Genomic DNA, 20,552 nt, shown 5'->3' on the forward strand with positions numbered 1-20,552 from the left:
TATGAGGAATTCTGAATAACAGGGAGAACAGTTCTTTGAACAACGTAAGAAAAAAGTCCCCAGTTTTAAGGGCAGAATGGAATAATTCCCACAAAGTGGGAGGAAAAATGTGCAGATATGAGCAGGATTTGACATGAAGTCCCAGGACTTGATTGTGGATAACCAGGTGACAAAGAGTACCAGAAAGTAGTAAATCCTGAACAAAAATCAGCAGATTCAATAAAGTCAGAAAATAATTCAGACAATGTGTCTAACCTTGTTATTTTATCACTATGTGCAGAAATAGCTGTGAAATTTTAGCAATGCTACTTTATTTTTGTATTTTAAGCCATGTTTATAATTTCAGCAATATATGTGGCTGTGGGTATGTAAATTTCTGTTAGCAGTAGAGGGGAAAAAGATTTGGGAGACAGGGAGTGAGTTTAAGCTTTACTAGAAATTTCTTTTTAATGTAGGATACCTCAGTTCTAATATCACTTTTACAACTCCAACACAATCATTCCAACTTGTACGTCTGGATTTTTTAATAAACTCTGAAATGCAAAGTATGTTTCTAAATTTATTAAGTATCTGTTATCAAAATACATACATTGTCTTTGAAAAGTAATTAAAATTACACATTTGGTCCAATTCATGGATTTAATTATAGGATGTTTCCAAATAAAAATGCCTTTGATTAATTCTGAAATTTCTGTAAAACCACTCCTGCAGGGTAACATTTATAATTAATAACTTGACTGTGTCCGAATTAATGTTTGAAATAAAATTTGGTTGTATTCTGAAACAGGGGAGTTCTTTTTTGCATATTTAATTTAACAATATCAATTTTAGTATGAACACATCTCTAATATGGGTTAATCTGGTAGCATCAGAGGAAATTTTCGAATTCCAGTCTTATCAAATGCAGACATATGTAATAATGTCCTGGACAATATATAAAGAACTTGACTCCTATCTAGGAAATTAGAAGTAATTGTCATTGTTTTTATTTTATTTGTGAAGGAAAAAGAGAAACTTGAGTCATTCTATATTCAAAGTATTTATAAGCAGAGAAAATATCAATTCTTATATAATAGCAGAAGATAGCTGCTGAGAGGAAATAGTATAGGTCCCAGTAATGATCCTGGCAACTACATAGGTATGCCATTATAGCCACTGCTTAGCTCACGTTCAGATCCCCATGCTGGGGAGAGTAGGAAAAGAAGGCTGAGGCTCAGAGATTAATGTATGATAAGAGAAAATAAGAGAAAAGTTAGGCAAGAAGAGCAGTGAGAATCAAAAACTGAAAACAAGAAAGAGTTGTCAGGGTCAATATGGATGAGGAGTGGTGGGTTTGCAGGTATCTGGAGGCTGAGACACGGTGGCAGCGAGATTGTAATAGAGTGGCTGTGTTCCTCTGAGAGGCATGAACAAATACCCCTCTTTATCCAACCTGTTCTTCATATACAGGTTGGCGTTGTTCCTCCCAGCTTTTTTGTACTCATTCTTAAAAGAATTAAAAATAATTTGAAGAGTCTCGAAGAACACATTGCCGCTTTTCACCATTTGAGTTACTCGCTAACAGATTTGTAAAAGAAAAATGGAGGTACCTGTTTTAAGAAAGAAGCTCTCTTGTCTGGATCACGGGTACTTGGAAAGGCTCAAAACCTATGACTGTGTCATGATAAAAATATAGCTGATGTCAACATTTCGTGCTTAAAATCCTGATTCCAGGTTCTGTCACTATGGATTACTCTGTGCTTGCTGAAGTGGATCGAACTGCATTGGCTGAGCTAAAGACCCTTGTACTTTTTGCTGTGCTGAATAAAGGTTACTCCAGGACCATAACTGGGTTCCATGTCTGCCCTCGGGTAGAAGACTGATTACATTTTTTTAGGGAACTGGCTAGAAAGCATCCATTTGCAGTTTGCCCAAGACCCATGAGTCTGGGATCACCAAACTGCTTCTTCATAAAATTAGCTGTTCTGTGTGTTTAAGCATGGAATGAAACTTGGGCCTTTTACCTTTTTGATAAATGTTATTATGCAAAAAATGTCCCTCTTAGCACCCTGTCTTAAAATAAAAATATGAGGTAGGTAGCACAGTTTAGGAGTCCCAGTTCCCTCTTATAACATATTCTAAACCTGTAATCATATTTTAAGATATAAAACAGTAAAAGAAGTATAGTACTTCAGACTAAAAAAAAACCCAGAAATTTGAGGGGTAACCTGGTAACAATCTTTTAATATGTTAAATGTAGCTCCAAAGAGGAATGAAATAATTATCTGTATCCTTTCTAGATAGAGGAATTACAGCTAAATTTCCTTCAAAAGGATCTTAAGTTAGACGTTATTGTTTTCTTTTCTCAGAGAGGCTAGTGAAACACTGGAATAGATTGCCTGTGGAGAATGTTGAATTTTCATCATTGTTGGTCTTTCAGAAACAAACTGCATGAACCTTGGTCAAGTGTAATTTTGGCTTGTGATAGGAGAATAAACTAGATGACCATTCATGACCCTTTTTTATACCCACAGCCCTAGACCACACAATACAGTTTTCAGTTTCTTTGTTATTTCTATATGTATCCAAGTCTGAGAATTAGGATTCCTGTTGTATGGCTCTCCCTGATCTTTCCGGTTGGATATCATAGGCATAAGAAACTCAGCATATTTTTTGTTACAAATCCCACTTTCAGGGACTTCTTTATCGCTACCTTTAATTTTAGGGTATTTAAATGCTTTTCTCAGCACTGCTCAATGCCAGAAACAGATCACTAAATGATGATAAATGTTTGTGCATTAAATTTAGGGATTTTCCAGTGCATGGAAATAAACTCAATGTCTGACTGTAATGCAGTCTGCAGCTGCTTTTCTGTATGTAGTGAATTTGCATGCTTTAAATCCAGTTAAATCCAGTCGGCAGCTGGTCACAAGTGGTGTTCCCTAGGGCTGAGTGTTGGGGTGAGTTCTGTTTAAAATCTTTATCGATGATATGGACAAAGGGATCAAGTGCACCCTCAGTAAGTTTTCAGATGACACCAAGTTGGGCTGGAGTGTTGATCTGCTTAAGGGTAGGATGGCTCTACAGAGGGATTTTGACAGGCTGGATCAATAGGCCAAGCCCAGTTGTATGAGGTTCAACAACACCAAGTGCTGGATCCTGCACTTGGGTCACAACGACCCCATGCAGCACTACAGGCTTGGGGAAGAGTGGCTGGAAAGCTGTCTGGCAGAAAAGGACTTGGGGATTTTGGTCAACAGCTGGCTGAATATGAGCCAGCAGTGTGCCCAGGTGGCCAAGAAGGCCAACAGCATCCTGGCCTGTATCAGGAGTAGTGTGGCCAGCAGGACTAGGGGAAGTAATCATCCCCCTGTACTTGGTGCTGGTGATGCTGCATCTCGAATGCTGTGTTCAGTTTTGGGCCCCTCACCACAAGAAAGACATTGGGGTACTGGAGTGTGTCCGGAGAAGGGCAAAGAAGGGGAGGGGTCTGGAGAACAAGTCTTATGAGGAGCAGCTGAGGGAACTGGGGTTGTTTAGCCTGGAGAAAAGAAGGCTCAGGGAAGACCTTACCGCTCTCTAGAACTACCTGAATGGAGGTTATAGTGAGGTGGGTGTTGGTCTCATCTCCCAAGTAAGAGGTGATAGGACAAGAGGAAATGACCTTAAGTTGTGCCAGGCGTTGTTTAGATTGCATATTAGGAAAAATTTCTTCACCAAAATGGTTATCAATCATTGGAACAGGCTGCTCAGGAGGGTGGTTGAGTCACCATTCCTGGAGGTATTTAAAAGACAGGTAGATGCGGTGCTTGGGGACATGGTTTAGTGGTAACTTGGCAGTGCTAAGTTAACAGGTGGACTCGATGATCTTAAGGGTCTTTTCCAACCTAAACAATTCTATGAATCTCTGATTCTAAATAGGAATAATACATAGGTATCTTAAAGATATATAGGTGTATAGATACTTAAAAGGATTGCCATAAACTTTACATTTCCTGGTTTTGATAAGAAAGAAATTCCAATAACACACGTGGAACATTAAAGAGCAACTAAAACTGCATCTCAGTTTCTAAGTAGTAAAAGGCTTTTCTGCTTGCATTGATTGCCTGTTCTTTGGAAGAAGTATATTTTTCTGCTGTGCAAGGTAATAGAGACAATTAAGATGGAGTTATGTACTTTTCACACTCTGAACACACATCTCCCAGCTGGAACTTGGCAGTCTCATCTAATCATTGACCTAAGAAGCATGTTGACAATTCCTCACGTCAGAAGATTTTCTGACATCGTTCTTTATCATTCTACAATCATATGGGAAGCTGGGAGCTTCAAAATACTTGGATGTGGGACAGCAGTGACATTGTTTCAGCTGTCCAAAGATAATATGCCATTTCAGTCTGTTTACTTCAGGTAACTTCACTTCAAACATCAAAGTACTTTCTAGTTAGTGAAACTGGCTGTGCTGATATGTTTTGTTTGGACACTACCGTTCTAAAAGCCATTAGTAGCCTTAAGAAATTAGTAGCAGCAGGAATATTTCTTTCCAATCCCAGTTTCTGGGGGAGAAGCAAACAATAAACAAACAGATAAACTGTAACAGGAACAGTGCCAGAATGCCAAAACTGCTTTTATGATTAGTGGCTAAAGCAGCAGTGAGAAAAATCTCACAGTGTGGCAGTACAAGATTCAGCAACAGCTGAGGAAAGAAGAGAGACAGCAGAGGACTGAGGTCCAACACTAAGAATAAAAGTGGTGAAGTGCAGCAGTAAGCATAGATTTTGAGGTGCTTTAGTACCCTGGACATTGGATCAGACCTGACATAGTGGATAGGTGTGACCTGGGCATTGTACATATTTTATTCTTTAAACTAACTTGCACATAAGAGCTATTCAGGCTTGAACTTTTCGGTATTTTCTAGAAAGGTTATTGCTAGAGATGAAGAGGAAATGCTAACAGAAGTATTTGCTTTGAACATGAACTAAACAGACCTGTTTTTTTGTTTGTTTTCAAATGACATAATCAATTCTTCTTGCTCCACAGAAACCACTAAATAATTTGAAATTTATTCATATTTGAAGTACTTAGAGGAAACTAGAATAAGATCCACCTGTATGTACAGACGTACACATACGTGTATGGGTGGATAGAGTGATAGGTCCGAATTTTGGTTTTATACAATTAAATGTAGGCACACTTTACACAGAGAATGTTGTTTTGATATCAGAAAGGAGACCAGAAAAAGAAGTTGACAAGAAGCTAAATCTTAACCCAATTACATTCTTCATCAAACATTCAGACACATTGCCACAAGGCAGAAGAGAACTGAGAGGCTTGTTAGGACAGGGAGGGACAGAGTGCGAGGCTCTGGGGACACTGAAACATCGCACAGTAAGCAGGACTGGAAATGGAGAATGCACAGGCATTTTTATGATGTTGTAAAACAGAGCAACAGTTTAATTTTTTTGTCAATTCAGCATGCAAACAAACTTTTTGCCAATTTAAAATTCCGCTTACATGACAGGGGGTCAGAATTGGTTCAGGTTGTAGGTAAAGGATTAAATTGGTTATTCAGGGAGTGGATAGAGCATTGCAGGTGCAGCTCTGCTGCCTATTTTGAACACACCGGAGCCCTGAAAAGCCATCACTCCTGCTGTGGTCATCTTGTGGGGAATGACTCCTAATACAAAGACCTGCTCCCAGAAGCAGCAGAACTTGCTTTTATGCTTCCCCTTCTCCACTTTCTTTAACAAATTTAAGAGCAGCAAACGTGGGTCTCCAGAACCCCTTCCTTACCACCTCTCTCTCCCTTCTCTGTCCCACTACTCCTCCTTCTAGTGGCAGGAGGCACAGCCCTTAACCACTGAGAGAGACATACGCAATTTTGAGAAGACAAGAGCAGCACTGGTTAGGGTGCAAAAAGGGCCAAGAAGTTGTGTTACAAAGGAAGCAGCTTATTTTGGAACATTCCTACAGTTCTGCTTCTATTAGCAATTTGACAGATTCCAGATGGAAGCAAATGACTGAAATGAACTAACCATTCATCATTTTATAATGCTTACTTCTCCTCAGTATAATAATACGCACAGTACTGTGTCGAGTTTAATTCAAATGCCTGAAATGTGACAACTTGGGAATACTGAAAACAAATTTGAGGGTTGTGCTTATGGTACCATGACAATGTGTTGTGAAACTAATCATTTACATTGAATTGTGTAAATGATAATAAAAATCAGATTTTTTTAAAAATGCCTATTTTTACCTCTGTTTAACAGATTTCAGAAAAAAGGCTGTCATTTCTTCTTCTGAAGAATTTGACTTTCTTAAAATAATAAAACTTCACAGTGTCAAGGGGAAAGGAACAAATACCCAAAGGACTTTTTAACTGTTAAAATATTGAATTGCTTCTTACAATTGACTGTATATACGGAAAAGACATTTTCATTTGCAAAACTCCACTCTTTATTGGTAAATATTTAGAAATGAAAGCTTCAAAGCTGTGTTTTATTCAGTGTATTTACTGAAGAGCAATAAACTGGATGCCAAACTCAAAGCAGGTAGTGATTCTGTACACACATGCATTAGTTTATATGAACTCTTTAAATAGATTCATTGTTATAATGTAATAGGTTCTCTGCTACAAGTTACCATTTTGCAGAAAATATCTTTCAGAGAAAATACTATGACTTTCCCTTCAGAAGTGCCCAGGGGCAAATATAAAATCTTTACCAACATTACTGACTTATTCAAGCACCTAGAGTTAATCTCTGTGCATAAATAACTATTTTAAAATAAAATATAGCATTAAAAGAAATTTTTAAAAGGATACTGAAGAGTTGCCTTTCTTCTTTTCCTTACCAAAGTCAAGGGAGCTGAGAAGTCAGATGGCAGAAGGCAATCCTGCCTTGGAGACCTTTCCTAAAAGTGACTGAAATAAATATTTTTTGTAATTATGCTGTGCCCTAAAATGGTATGTTATGAGATAGTGTTAAATGAACTGTACTGAGCTCTTATAAAAATAAATAAAGAAATAGATAAGCCAAAAAACTAGATGCTCCTAAAACTTCACTAAGTTGACAGCAAATTAAACTTTGAGAGCTTGAAAGAATAACTGCTTGTCTGGAGAGAAATTCTGAAAGAGCAAAAAAAGTGCAAATAATTCAGTAAGTAATTTCCTTCATAATATGGAAAATGAATAAGCCTGAATTCACATAATATTTTTCATTCTGAAGTGAATTAGTCAGGTATGTAAGTAAGTGTTTAAATATCTGAATAATGCCCTTAACTTCAGTGGAACTTTTCCCTGTCTAGTCATATATTTAGGTGCTTTTCTTATCAGACAAAAAATGTTAAATTGAATTCTTAAATAACATTGTCTTTTATGCATAGAACAAACAAATATGAAGTTTTGTTTGTAACAGTGCAGGAATGAAAGAAGCCCTGAGAGAATGGAAGCAGACTATTAGAAAGCATTTAAGAATTTTCCAGTTCATTGCTTCTTGGACCAAATCATTTTGGACACTTTCTTGATTTTTTTTTCTAGTTTTTTTCCCTAGCAAATAAACCATTGCCCTTAGTCTATATTGCAATTTCTTTCTCTACAGTGCTTGGATTAAACAAAATAATGATATATAAAATGTTTTTCTGTATTAGATGCACTTCAATGTGTTTATCAATGTTTTGAATACTGTTAAATTCATCAGAATGTTGTAAATACGATGGAAAATTATTTTCAGTTTTTATGAATGTGATATGCCAAAATTGTTAATCTATGTTTCTTATTTCAGTGGTGGGACAATATTTAAAAAAAATACATGAGAAAATGCCGATTCTTTATCTTTTTCTTTCCTTTCTTTTCAGCTGTGTCTTGTGGTATTCCTGAATCCCCTGGGAATGGTTCAGTTATAGGTAATGAATTCACTTTGGGCAGTAGATTGATATATGAATGTAATGAAGGCTTCAAGCTAGAATCTAGTCAACAGGCAACAGCAGTGTGTCAAGAAGATGGATTATGGAGCAACAAAGGGAGGCCACCTGTTTGCAAATGTAAGTGAGCATGTATTTCCCAAGCATATTTCCCTTGAACTTTGTCAGGAAAATCTTCACTGGTGATGTTTAGGATTTATGTACACCTATCCCCTGAACTGCCCATTCAGGAACAAATAATCATTTAGAATTTAGTAAAGTAGAAGAGGACTATAATTTTGTTTAATTAAAAAAGACTAAAAACATGTTTATCTTCTTAAAAAAAATCTGAATTATAATTATTCGATAATTCAGTTTCATTTATATTTTCTTATTATGAATAGTGTGCTCTTCTCTATTTTCATAGTATAAAGTTACAACCACCAACTGTAATTTAATATAGCTTCTAAAGTAATAAAGGCAAAAACTATTATTTCTTAAAATACTGCTCCTGTAGATTATAAAGCTGGATAAGAGTCCTTTAGTCTTCATTTTTGCCTCCTGTCAGAACTAGCCAGTGTAATGCAGACGCCTCTGCCATGTGACGCTGCCTCTCATTTGCATTGGGCTACCACAGCCTATCTTTGTACTGGATCAAAGCAATAATTAACTGAGCCTGACTTTGAATACTTGACTTGAGATACCAATTAGGACATTATCTTAAAATTATTAATTGCTCTAATACTATACTTAAATTTTTTTGAGAGTTAATTTAGAATCTTGAACTAATCAACAGTGTATGTACATGCTTTCCAGATTCTGAATTTGAAAAGCACTTTGATTTTTCAAACAAGTAAAATACAGCTTGTTGTTAAAGAAAGAGTAAAATGCTGTGAATATAAGAATTGTGAAGTTATACATGATTGTGAAATGTTTTTCATTTATTTGAATTAATTGACAGCAAAATTGTTAGAAAGTATTGCTGAAAGTTGCTTCCGGAGATCTTCTAAGCATCCCTGACAGATGATCATTTAACCCAATCTTGAGGACCTTCCTGAGTACTCTATTTCATATTTTGCTTTTTTTTCCCCTTGCAAAGTTTTTCCGAGTGTATGGTAGTTTAAAGGCATTATTTCTCTTTGTATCCACAGTGGACAAATAGAAGTTATTTCATTTGAAAACTGTTGCTCTTTCACTGCGGTGGGTTTTCCTTGGCCAGCAGCCAGATCCTCATCCAGCTGCTCACTCACTCCCCTTCTTCAACCAGACAGGGAGAAAAATAGGATGAAAAATCTTGTGGGCCCAGACAAGGACAGAGAGATTACTGTCAGAGGACTTGATTTGGGGCAAGTTAATTTAGTGTATTGCCAATTAAAATAGGGTCAAATATGTTTCAGAAAAAAAAATCAAAACAGCACTTTTCTCTCCCTACTCCCAGGGTCAACTTCACTCCTTTGCTCTTGACTCTTCTCCCCACCCCACACAGTGCTGGGGGATGAGGAATGGGAGTTGTGGTCAGTTTATAAAAAGCTCCTCTCTGCTCTTCCTTCCTCCTCGCTTTTCCCCCGCTCCAGCATGGGTCTTGTCCATGGGCTGTTGTCCTTCAGGATAAACTTGCTCTAGCACAGATCCTCTATCGGCTGCAGTTCCTTCAGAAAATATCCACCTGCTCCAGTGTGGGCTGCAACGTGGATATCTGCTCTGGCATGGTCCTCTCCATGGGCTGCAGCAGGATACCAGCTCTGGTGCCTGGAGCACTTACTCCTCTTGTGACCTTGCTGTTCCCTCTACTGCTTCTCACTCTTTTTGTTCCCTCTTCCTCTGTCTGTGCAGTGTTTTACCCTTTCCTGCACACACTTTTCCAGAGGTGGCACCGTCTTGGCTGATGGGCTCAGCTGTGTCCTATGGTGCGTTGTTTGGAACGGGCTATGTCCAGTAGCCCAAGCCTCTCCTCATAGAGGTCCCCCCCCCCCAACACTTTGGCTCCTGCACCTGATGCACTCAGTCGCATCTTCTTTAGAGATAACTGTCTTGCTGTTATTCATTCTCACTCTTTCTTCACACTTTTTGGACTGGTGATTCTCATTGTTGCCCTCTGGACAATCTCCAAGTCCCTTCTTGAAGGACAGTGCCTAAAACTGAACACAGCAGTTCCAAAGAGTACATAAGAAGGATTATTCAAAACCAGCTGTGATCACACAGGCGTGCCCCGAATTCAGAGGCATGTGCAGGAGGAAGGCGGTGCCCCAGTGTATTGAGCTGTACTTCATTCTCTCAGAAAAAAATTCACAAGGTGCAAAGAACAAAACTTGAATGATTAATCAGCAGAAATATCAACCAAATTTTTTTTGGAGGGAAGAGGCCAGTTAAACTAACTGGGGATTAAAAGTACTGAATTAATAACAGTATATCTGTAGTGAAAAAAAAAAGCTTGCAATATTGAAATGATCAAACTTAACCAGACAATGAGTACCCTGTAAAACAAAGTTTAATTATTAACATTTAGCACAACTTTCAACATTAATTGTTTAATGTTTATAATAGCCTAAAAATATATATATTTACAACACTTTTACTCTTTTTTTCCTTTTCTAAAAATTTATTCAGTTTGAAAAAGAATCCTGTTACTTCTAAAACCAGAAGTGCTAAATTAAAATGCTAGTGATCTGCATGACAATATTAATGTCAATATTTTCAAAATGGTTTGCTGTTCAGAGGCAGGCGTGCTTTCCCCAAGAATTCTTACTTGCAAAGTGCAGAAAAGCTTAGACAATCTGCATAACAACCTGGTTTTGTAGTATTGCTGCTGTAAGGATAAATGTATTTAGTCTCCAGAGACAGAAACATCTCAGACTCAATGAGCAACACACACAGCACAGAAAGGTAAGTGGTAAAGAAATGAATTCATTTTATCCCCAGGTCTATTAAAATGAAGGTTGAAATCAGTGCAGTTTGTTTTGCAAAATATCTCTGATAATATAATGCCTGAGGCAGACATTTGAAACTTCTTTTCATTAGAAGTATTTACATCAGATTTGAATCATGAGAAATATGATTTGTGCTGGTCATGCAGCAAGACACAGATGGATCGTGGACATTAGGCTATTGAACTTAATTACATGACATACCAATCAACAGATACTTATTAAGAAAGCTTAGCTGAATGGCAAATAAGTAACTTCACGGAATCACGGAGTTTTCAGAGTTGGAAGGGACCTCTAGAGATCATCTAGTCCAACTCCCCTGCCAAAGCAGCATTGCCAGAGCACATTACTCAGGACTGCATTCAGGCGGGTCTTGAAAATCTCCAGAGAAGGGGACTCCACAACCTCCCTGGGCAGCCTGTGCCAGTGCTCTGTCACCCTCACCGTAAAGAAGTGTTTCCGTGTATTTGAATGGAACTTCCTATGTTCCAACTTGTGCCCATTGCCCCTCGTCCTGTCACTGGGAACCACTGAAAAGAGCCTGGCTCCATCCTCCTTCAACCCACCCTTTAGATACTTGTAAGCATTCATAAGGTCTCCCCTCAGCCTTCTCTTCTCCAGGCTAAAGAGTCCCAGCTCTCTCAGCCTTTCCTCATAAGGCAGATGCTCCAAGCCCTTAATCATCTTAGTTGCTCTTCGCTGGACTCGCTCCAGCAGTTCCCTGTCCCTCTTGAACTGGGGAGCCCAAAACTGGACACAGTATTCCAGTTGTGGCCTCACCAGTGCAGAGTAGAGGGGGAGAATGACCTCCTTCGACCTACTGGCCACACTCTTCCCTATGCAGCCCAAGATTCCATTGGCCTTTTTGGCAACAAGGACACATTGCTGGGCCATGGATAATTTACTGTCTACTAAGACCCCAAATCCTTCTCCTCAGAACTACTTTCCAGCAGGTCCGCCCCTAACCTGTACTGGTGCCTAGCATTCTTCCTCCCCAGGTGCAGGACCTTGCACTTGCTGTTGTTGAACCTCATTAGGTTCTTCTCTGCCCAGCACTCCAGCCTGTCCAGGTCACGCTGGATGGCAGCACGGCCCTCTGGGGTGTCAGCCACCCCACCCAGTTTGGTATCATCAGCAAACTTGCTGAGGATACACTCTGTCCCCTCATCCAGGTCATTAATGAATATATTAAACAAAATTGGACCAAGTATTGACCCCTGGAGGACACCACTGGTTACAGGCCTCCAACTAGACTGTGCCGCTGATCACAACCCTCTGAGTTCTGTCCTGCAGCCAACTCTCAATCCACAACTTGCTTCAGTTATTCTACATAGAGATCTCTAGCACATGATAAAGGGGACTAGAGATGTCTATCTATTCAAAGCTGTCTTGCTATTCAAAGCCTTTATCAGGCAATACTTTAAATGAGGCCAATTTAAATCAGGTCTCTTTAGCGAGTGACCATATAGTAGTAACTTTACATATGAATACATGACACTGTGTAAAGTATGCAAAAACTTTCTACTGAAATTTGTAAATTCGTACATTACTGTTGGTCAGAGAAGTGAATCTGATATACCGTTCCAAAAACCATCCCATCCAAAAGGTGTAGATATATCCAAGAAATCTGAATAAATCAAGCAACTTTAGTCTCAAACTATAGATGAACACTGGTGCTTGCACGATTCTTTCCTTACTGTATGCTACATAAACTGCCCCTAATACCTTTTACGGCAACTAATATCATTTGGATAATGATCGAACAGAAAGGAAAGGATGTGTAGGCATGATTACAAATTTAAAGTTTTAAGTTGAAACTATAGTTAGCTGAGAAACACTGTTTTATGTATCATCCACATTTTTACACACCTGTAAGTAGTTTTGTGAAAAGTCATAAGTTTCTGTCTTTCTAAGGCTAAAAAAAAACCCCCAAACTAGAACAATCTCTGGGGAATTTTTGTCTATTCCATTCAATCAGATATCATTTGAATTTTGTCTGCTACTATGGAAATACAGATGCTGATTCTTGCAGTGACAAGTTAAAAACAGAAAAGAACACAAATGAAATTTCCTTCCTTTCCTTTGGATGATATAATCTCTTGCTATTATTGTATAAAATTGCATCATTATAGCATAATTATTACATTTTGTTTGTGACTAATTAGTGAACATTATTCTTCTTATTATTTAGTGCCCAACTTTCTTCAGAATATATCTATCATCAAGTGCAGAGAAATAAGGTCTTCCAAAGCAGAGACTGAAAGATGGAAACAGAAAAGGGCAGCTGTCAATACAAAATTTAGATGTGTTGCTCCCCAAATTCAGCCCAGTGCTGCACTTGGGTGTTGAAGTTATTTATTGAACAGAGAGATTCATGCTTGGAATAGTATCTGTAACTATTTTGTAAAGAAAACCGAAGTCATCTAAAGATGTTGGTGAGGGTCAATCCATTCAACTGAAACATTTCCGTTGTTTTTACACTTTTTAATTATATTTTAAAATATTTTTCACCATGTGCTTGTTTTCCTGCATACCTTTCTCCTTCTTTTGTGAATTTCCTCTGATCTAGCCATCTAGATTTTTTTCAGTGTTCTGGGAGCAATTTTCCTTTTTCATCTTTTACAGGGGTTTTTGGTTTGGGTACAAAATTTCAAAACTGATAGAAATGAGAACAGAACTACTGATCTAAATCCTGGGTTTTCCCTCCACAACAATTGAACTTAGCAGTTGATGTTATTTAAGTCTGTTCATAGCTTAAATGTGTTCTTTACTTTTTCTGTGAATATTATAGATAAACAGCTATTTTAGACCATTCTTAAGAACTGAAAGAACTAGAAAGAATGAGTTATGCCTCACTGTGCCAGTAGTAGAAAATGCATGATGTGATAAGAGGAAACTACTGAGAAAATTAGTATGAGATCTGAATCAGTGAAGGAGGTCATGCTAAGCCTGTTCTGAAGCAAAAGGGGACTTTAATGCTATTGGAGAGTTTGCATTTCCTTGTTTCAAAATTCACGTGCCATGAAAAGAAATAATGAGTTTGCTTTGACAAACAGTGCATTCCAGTACTAGCAACTTCTGCTAGTTTGAGATGTGGTACGGTCCCAGTGTTTGCACTAAGGAGAGTTGTATGTATGATACTTTTAGAAGAACTAGGATGAATGTTAACACACAATTCTTTTACAAGTCAAGCATCGCTTTTTTCATGACAAAGCAACACAGAAAGAAATGTTCTGTGGGCCAGCAGGAAACATTTTTTTTAACACAGGCATTTTTGCATGCTAGAAAATGTCTAATGCAAATTCTTAAGGATATTATAATTATGGTTAATGCCCAGTTTTAGTTTTGGTAGATATGTAGTAGAAAAATGTACAGACACCTGACCACTTTAAATTAACAGAAGTATAAACTATTTTGTTCTATAGTAAATTTGCAGGCATAAAGCTGCTTTAAAAAATATGCAGAAAAGAGCATTAAAGTAGGATCTAGTTAATGCAAAGCAGAACTTTCAGTTCTGTACACTCTCTGTGGGTTTTTGACCAGATCTAGGGAACTGATTTAAAATATTGTGCCAGAAGGTGAAAGAATAATGGCAGCAAATGTTATGATTTACTTCCATGTTTCTCTTCATGAGATCAGAAGACTGAATGTGTTCACTTATTGCAAGATCACGATGTCAAATACTTTTTCTGATTATGCCAAAGTACCCTACCAGTTCTCTAAAGCTAAGTACCATAATTGTAAACCAAGAATATGAATGTATACAATATTATATTATATTTCTATGTAAGTACATATAAAATGTACCCATATAAGTTTTAATCCGTTTGTGTTGGTGCTGAGATTTGGTCCAGTATATGTTTATTAACAAAAATATTGCTGAAATAGGATAACTTGTTAGCCTCTGTTTTTACTTGCTTTCTTTTTCATAGAAGTAAGTGGACGCATAACCTAGGAAATTGAGTTTGTGGTTAGTTAATTTTTCTAACATTCTAATTGCCTGGGATGGTCCCCGTAATGGCATAACTTTATTGCTCATTTCCATTACTCCTTTAATATACTCATTCAGAGATTTAAATCAGGTCTTTCATTGGTTTATGTTAATTTCTCTAATATCAAACATTTTAAAGAACAGCTAATGTTACCTTTGCATAATCTACATATTGCAGATTTCACTGTAGATATTTTTGGAAGTTATGGTGTGCTGAGCTATAACAGTGATGGTTCAGTCATTCATTTTTATCTAGAAATTAATTAGAAAATAATTAGGAATATGTTTGTACAATGTCTAGTTATAGAACTATGAATCATAAGTAGTTTTGCAATAAAACAGAATTTGTTAATATAAACAGGCAAAGATTCACCACCGGCTCATTATACACATTGTGCAATTGCTGGAGGTTTTATTAGCTTGGACATTAGCTGGGATGACTTTTTTGCCTCAGTCTTCTTCACTGGCAAGGGCTCGAGCCAGATCATGTAAGTCGCAGAAGGCAAAGGTAAGGGCTGGGAGAACAAGGAACGGCCCGCCGTAGGAGACGACCAGGATAGAGACCCTCTAAGGAACCTGAAGGTGCTCAAGTCCATGGGATACATCTGCGGGTCCTGAGGGAACTGGCAGATGAAGTTGCCAAGCCACTATCCATCATATTTGAGAAGCTGTGGCAGTCTGGTGAAGTTTCTGCTGACTGGAAAAGGGGAAACATAACTCCCATTTTTAAAAAGGGAAAAAACGGAAGACCTGGGGGACTACAGCCCAGTCAGTCTCACCTCTGTGCCTGGCAAGATCATGGAGCAGATCCTCCTGGAAACTCTGCTAAGGCACATGGAAAATAAGGAGGTGATTGGTGACAGCCAACATCGCTTCACTAGGGGCAAGTCATGCCTGATAAATTTGGTGGCCTTCTACGACGGTGTTACAGTGTTAGTGGATAAGTGGAGAGCAACTGACATCATCTACCTGGATTTGTGCAAGGCATTTGGTACCGTCCCACACAACATCCTGGTCTCTAAACTGGAGAGACATGGACTTGACAGATGGACCACTGAGTGGATAAGGAACTGGCTGGATGGCTGCATGCAAAGAATTGCATTCAATGACTCAACATCCAAGTGGCGACGAGTGTTGAGTGGTGTTCTTCAGGGGTCGGTATCGGGACCAGTGCTGTTTAACATCTTTGTTAGTGGCCTAAACCACGACAGTTGGGAACGTAGACAGTGGGATTGAGTGCACCTTCAGCAAGTTTGACAACACCAAGCTGTGTGGTGCAGTAGACCACAAAGGAAGGGATGCCATCCAGAGAGACCTGGAAAGGCTAGAGAGGTGGACCTGTGCCAACCTCGTGAAGTTCAACAAGGACACAAGCAAGGTCCTGAATGTGGGTCACGGTAATACCAAGCACAAATACAGGCTGGGTGGAGAATGGATTGAGAGCAGCCCTGAGGAGAAGGGCTTGGGGGTGCTGGTTGATGAGAAGCTCAACATGACCCAACAATGTGCACTCGCAGCTGAGAAAGCAGTGCATTTGTTGACCAGAACAGCAAGTAAAAAGAATAACAAAATTACAAAAAATTATTCATTATGAAGAGTTAAAACTAAAGGCTGAGCACATTATTGCACAAATTCTTGTTAGATTTTAGTTGTAGTTGCAAAGATCTTGTTATATTTTTTTTCATTGCCACTGTTCATATAGCGAACATTTTGCTTAATGAACATTTTTCTTAATGAACATTTTGCTCATGTCTTGATTAGAATATATACCTGGGCTTATAGAACAACTCATTTTTTTTTTTCTTTTTTTATGGTAGGTATATCTCATTATGAATTCCCTGCTTTTGAGTCTATTCAGAATTATCAGTATATGGAGATTGTCACATCATTAAAATGCATAATCTTAATGATAATGTCAAATGATAATTATGTTTTCTGACCTATACTTTATTTAAAGCAATATTATTCATACATTTCTGTATAAAAAACACCTGGAGAAAAGAAAGAACATCTTCATATCTGTGAGAAGTTGAAATCATCCCTTATAGTTTCATCTGTGTAAATGACAATTAAATAGTGCCCAGCCTAAAATTTGCAAGGGAGAGACCATGAGAGGCAAATTGATGCACTCATTCATAAACCATGTGAACAAAATCAAGCATCTGTTAATAGTCTTTTTTTGTTTCTTGAAGGATGGGGAAGATAATAAATCAAATCAGTCCCTGTAAAATTAAAATTATTTAAGCAACAGTTTTAGTTGATTACATCAATTTAGACTGAATTATGTTATGTACTCTGTTACATCTTCACTTAAAAAGCGTACAATCATGTATCAGAATCTGAAAGTTCTTTGTAAAGTGTGCTTGCAACAAGATTCTAAGTATTTATACCTGAAGAAAGAATAAATTACATACCTCAGTATGGATTGGAAATATCTATGTGGCTTATTTACATATTCCGAAATAGCTGAGCCTCTTATCTCTAAGTATCTTAAGATATCCCCTGTGGTTAAAACTAAAATTTTTACTATTGGACTAAATAAGAAGCTTGCTTTCATCACTGAAAGAACCAATAAAATGTTTGAAAGGAAAACTGATAAAAAGGTTAAATTTGAGGGTTATTAAGTACCTATTTAGGATGTTTTTTGTCTTCTGACAGACCTATATCATTTTCACTCCAAGGTGTTAAGTGAAGTGCTATAATATGCTTATTCTATTTAACAACAAATAAGAAAAAAATGTTTCTTGGTTAATAATTCATAATCTTTGAGCAGCTATGGAACACAGTTTAGTATCAGTATCAAATTAAATTAAATTAGGAATTTGGAAGTCCTTCTTTAACCTGGGAAATTGTTTATAACTAGTCAGAATATTGTTATAAAGGCCAAAGTAAACAACTCAAAGTTTCAAAGTGATTGTACGCTGGCAATCCTACCTAAGATATACTGAAAAGAAAATCTAAGAAAATATTCTACAATTTCAACTCACGTTAACCTTCTAATCTGTCATTTGGAAGTTCTTCAGATAATTTCTCCTTTATAAATTCTTCCACATCTTCACAGATATGCTATAATACCAGCTCTGTGTTTCTTAGATGCTAGAATTTACCATGGGTAAAGTAGCTACGGGAAAATGTAGCTGTATAATTCTAGCATTATCAAAGGTATTCTGAGAAGTGGTGGAAATATAAATATGTACAGGAATTTTTCTTCTATTACTTTTCCTGCGTTTCAGTGATTGCCTGAACTAGCCCCTTTCATCACACATTCATAGTTGTGATAAAATCGTTTTATACCTCTCAGACAGTGTAAAGGCTACAGAATATGTAATTATTTTTTTGTCAGTTTTATTAGTCCTTTCCCTAGTAGAATGGTGTAAATTAATTATAGCATAAGTGAGAATCAAGCTCTTCTTTTTATTTCTTAAGTATAGTTTGGGGGTTTTACACACTTCTTCCTAATGCTTTTGTCTTACAGTAAAGAGTGCGGTGAATTGAGTATATTGTACAAAAGACTAGACGTAATGATTACTAAGTATACCAAATATTTAGAAAATTTGTCACTTTTTGTTTAGCAACATATAAGGGAAACAAAAGAAGAGAAACTAAATGTCTGTTACATGTTATTTTATTTGTTTGTTTTTCCTCGGAAAGTACAGCTTTTCTCAATTGTTGCTGGGGTAGTAGTTTTTTCTAAAATATTCTTTGGGATATAAACAGTCACTAATTCATTCAGACTTTTACTATATCAGGGAAATTCTGAACAACATGGAGTAAGACACCGAATACATAAATATTTTCATAAAACTAGTCTAATCTCTACAGAGACATAGGCACATTAAGATAGAATTCATGACAATATCATAAATATTGTAAATATTCTGTGTACTTTGTCTTGAATTGCAAGCCATCAATTTGAAACTAAAAAATATTTAAATATGCTATATATGGTTAGTAGCTATATTAAGCCTTATGAAAAACGTAAACTACCATTCTTGTCTATTGGCAGTAACTGCATTCTCTGACCAAATCTAAAATACCAAAAGCAACAAAACTGAATTCACTCTAACAATCTCTCTAAACGTTATCTTTATTTATGTCAAGTGTTCTAACCTGGAATGTAATAATTTTCCTGAATACCCACAGTATAGCATTTAATAGTAATTAGCATTTGAATGTGTGTTAGCAGCTTTTATGGCAACCTGTTCTAAGAACTTGTTAGAGCTTTCCTAAAGTGAGTATCACAGATAGAAAAATGAAGCATCACTTGAGCATTTGCAAAAATTACATAGCATTATTTGCTTTCCCTTTTACATCCACTGTAGTCTGTGATGTGTTTTGTTTCTGCAATTTTTAAATAAATCGCATTAGAGAGCATAACAGTATATCATTGTTCCACTGCATCTCACTAAATGAAAGTGTACTACAAACTCCTGCTCAATTTGTAATACTCACTGTATGATGTTCACTATTTTTCCTGGAACTTGTATTTCAAAAATGCTTATGGTATGCTCAATTTTACATTGCAAAACATCTCCCAATAAGGCAAGACATATATTCTGCGAAGAAACTTAGGAGTAGAATGCTAATATTTAAGTGTCCTCTCTTCACAGCTGTAACTTGCCCCAGCATAGAGAGTCTGCTCTCGGAACATGTTGTCTGGAGACTGATTTCTGGGTCACTGAATGAGTATGGAGCTCAAGTCATGCTCAGCTGCAGTCCTGGATATTATTTATTGGGTCGAAGACTCATACAGTGCAGGACTAATGGAACCTGGAGTGTAGGCAATGAAAGGCCAAGTTGTAAGGGTAAGGAACATACTTGTTTACAGAATATCGTATGCCTTTTAATACATGTATTTTATTTTATAAATAGTTTAAAGTTGTTGTTTGTTTTTTTTAAATACATTTCTATCAATCTCCTGTAAGTCAGCAAACATGAAATTTTCATTACCTTGTTGAAATCAATTGTTTCAAACTTGTTGTGTGTAAAGTACAATGTATTTCATAGAAAAGTCAATGAAGTAGCATCAGAAGATCAATCTGGATGATGATTTATATCTGACTATGGATTTATTCAACTAGATAGTGCATAAATATTTAAAGAATACTATGAAGATAATGTTATTCCTTTAGAAGATTCCAGAATAGAATTCAACTAGAAGATGACATTGCTTTGACCTCTTGGGTGAAGCATGAAAACTGTACCGTTGGAGAAGCATATATATGAGCTTTTATAATGTCTTCATACGAAAATATCATAAACTACATCAGCCTTGACTTTGCATGCTTAAAAATTTAGAGAACCTTGACATTCTCAGCGGGACCATACAATTGTCAAGAATGATAGTAGCAGAGTCTTAATCAATCCCCCCAAAACTTCATTTCTTCCTTTTCCAAGGTGTTATTTGCTTTGGTTGGAGGGGATATTCGGCACATCAGTTAATTCTGCTACCCTTAAAGCAGAAACTTTTACTACGTTATGGTAGTACTTGCAGGCTCTCTTTCGATGCCAGGGCAGCAGAGAAGATCCCAGCATCTGAAGGAAAATGGCCAACTAAAAGGCCTAGCAAACTCTGCAGAAGTGGAAATAAAATTTAGGCATTCCGTTTTTCAGAGTAGTATGTCATTTCAGTGAGATATTCAAATTTAGTATTTTATTCTGAAATAGATGCTTTATTTTCTTTTTTGAAAGTGACTTTTAAAAATATTTAAGATGTTTTTAGAACAAGCCTGAGAGAGCTACCTGTAACAGCAATCAAT

The 20,552-nt window shown here is 37.1% G+C and overlaps 1 protein-coding gene across 1 annotated transcript in view; it reads left to right on the top strand.

The window, feature by feature from the left end:
- The window catches only part of CSMD1 (CUB and Sushi multiple domains 1), a gene marked incomplete at both ends in the record, with an annotated part of 1,228,645 nt that overhangs the window by 1,132,806 nt on the left and 75,287 nt on the right, over positions 1-20,552 (top strand). The window contains 2 exons of the mRNA XM_082481062.1: positions 7,834-8,019; positions 19,404-19,598. Coding sequence (XP_082337188.1) covers positions 7,834-8,019; positions 19,404-19,598 — 381 coding nt within the window. The remainder of the gene's footprint in view (positions 1-7,833; positions 8,020-19,403; positions 19,599-20,552) is intronic.

The sequence above is a fragment of the Vanellus vanellus genome (assembly GCF_965231255.1).
Source record: "Vanellus vanellus genome assembly, chromosome: 3".
Classification (NCBI taxonomy): Eukaryota; Metazoa; Chordata; class Aves; order Charadriiformes; family Charadriidae; genus Vanellus; species Vanellus vanellus.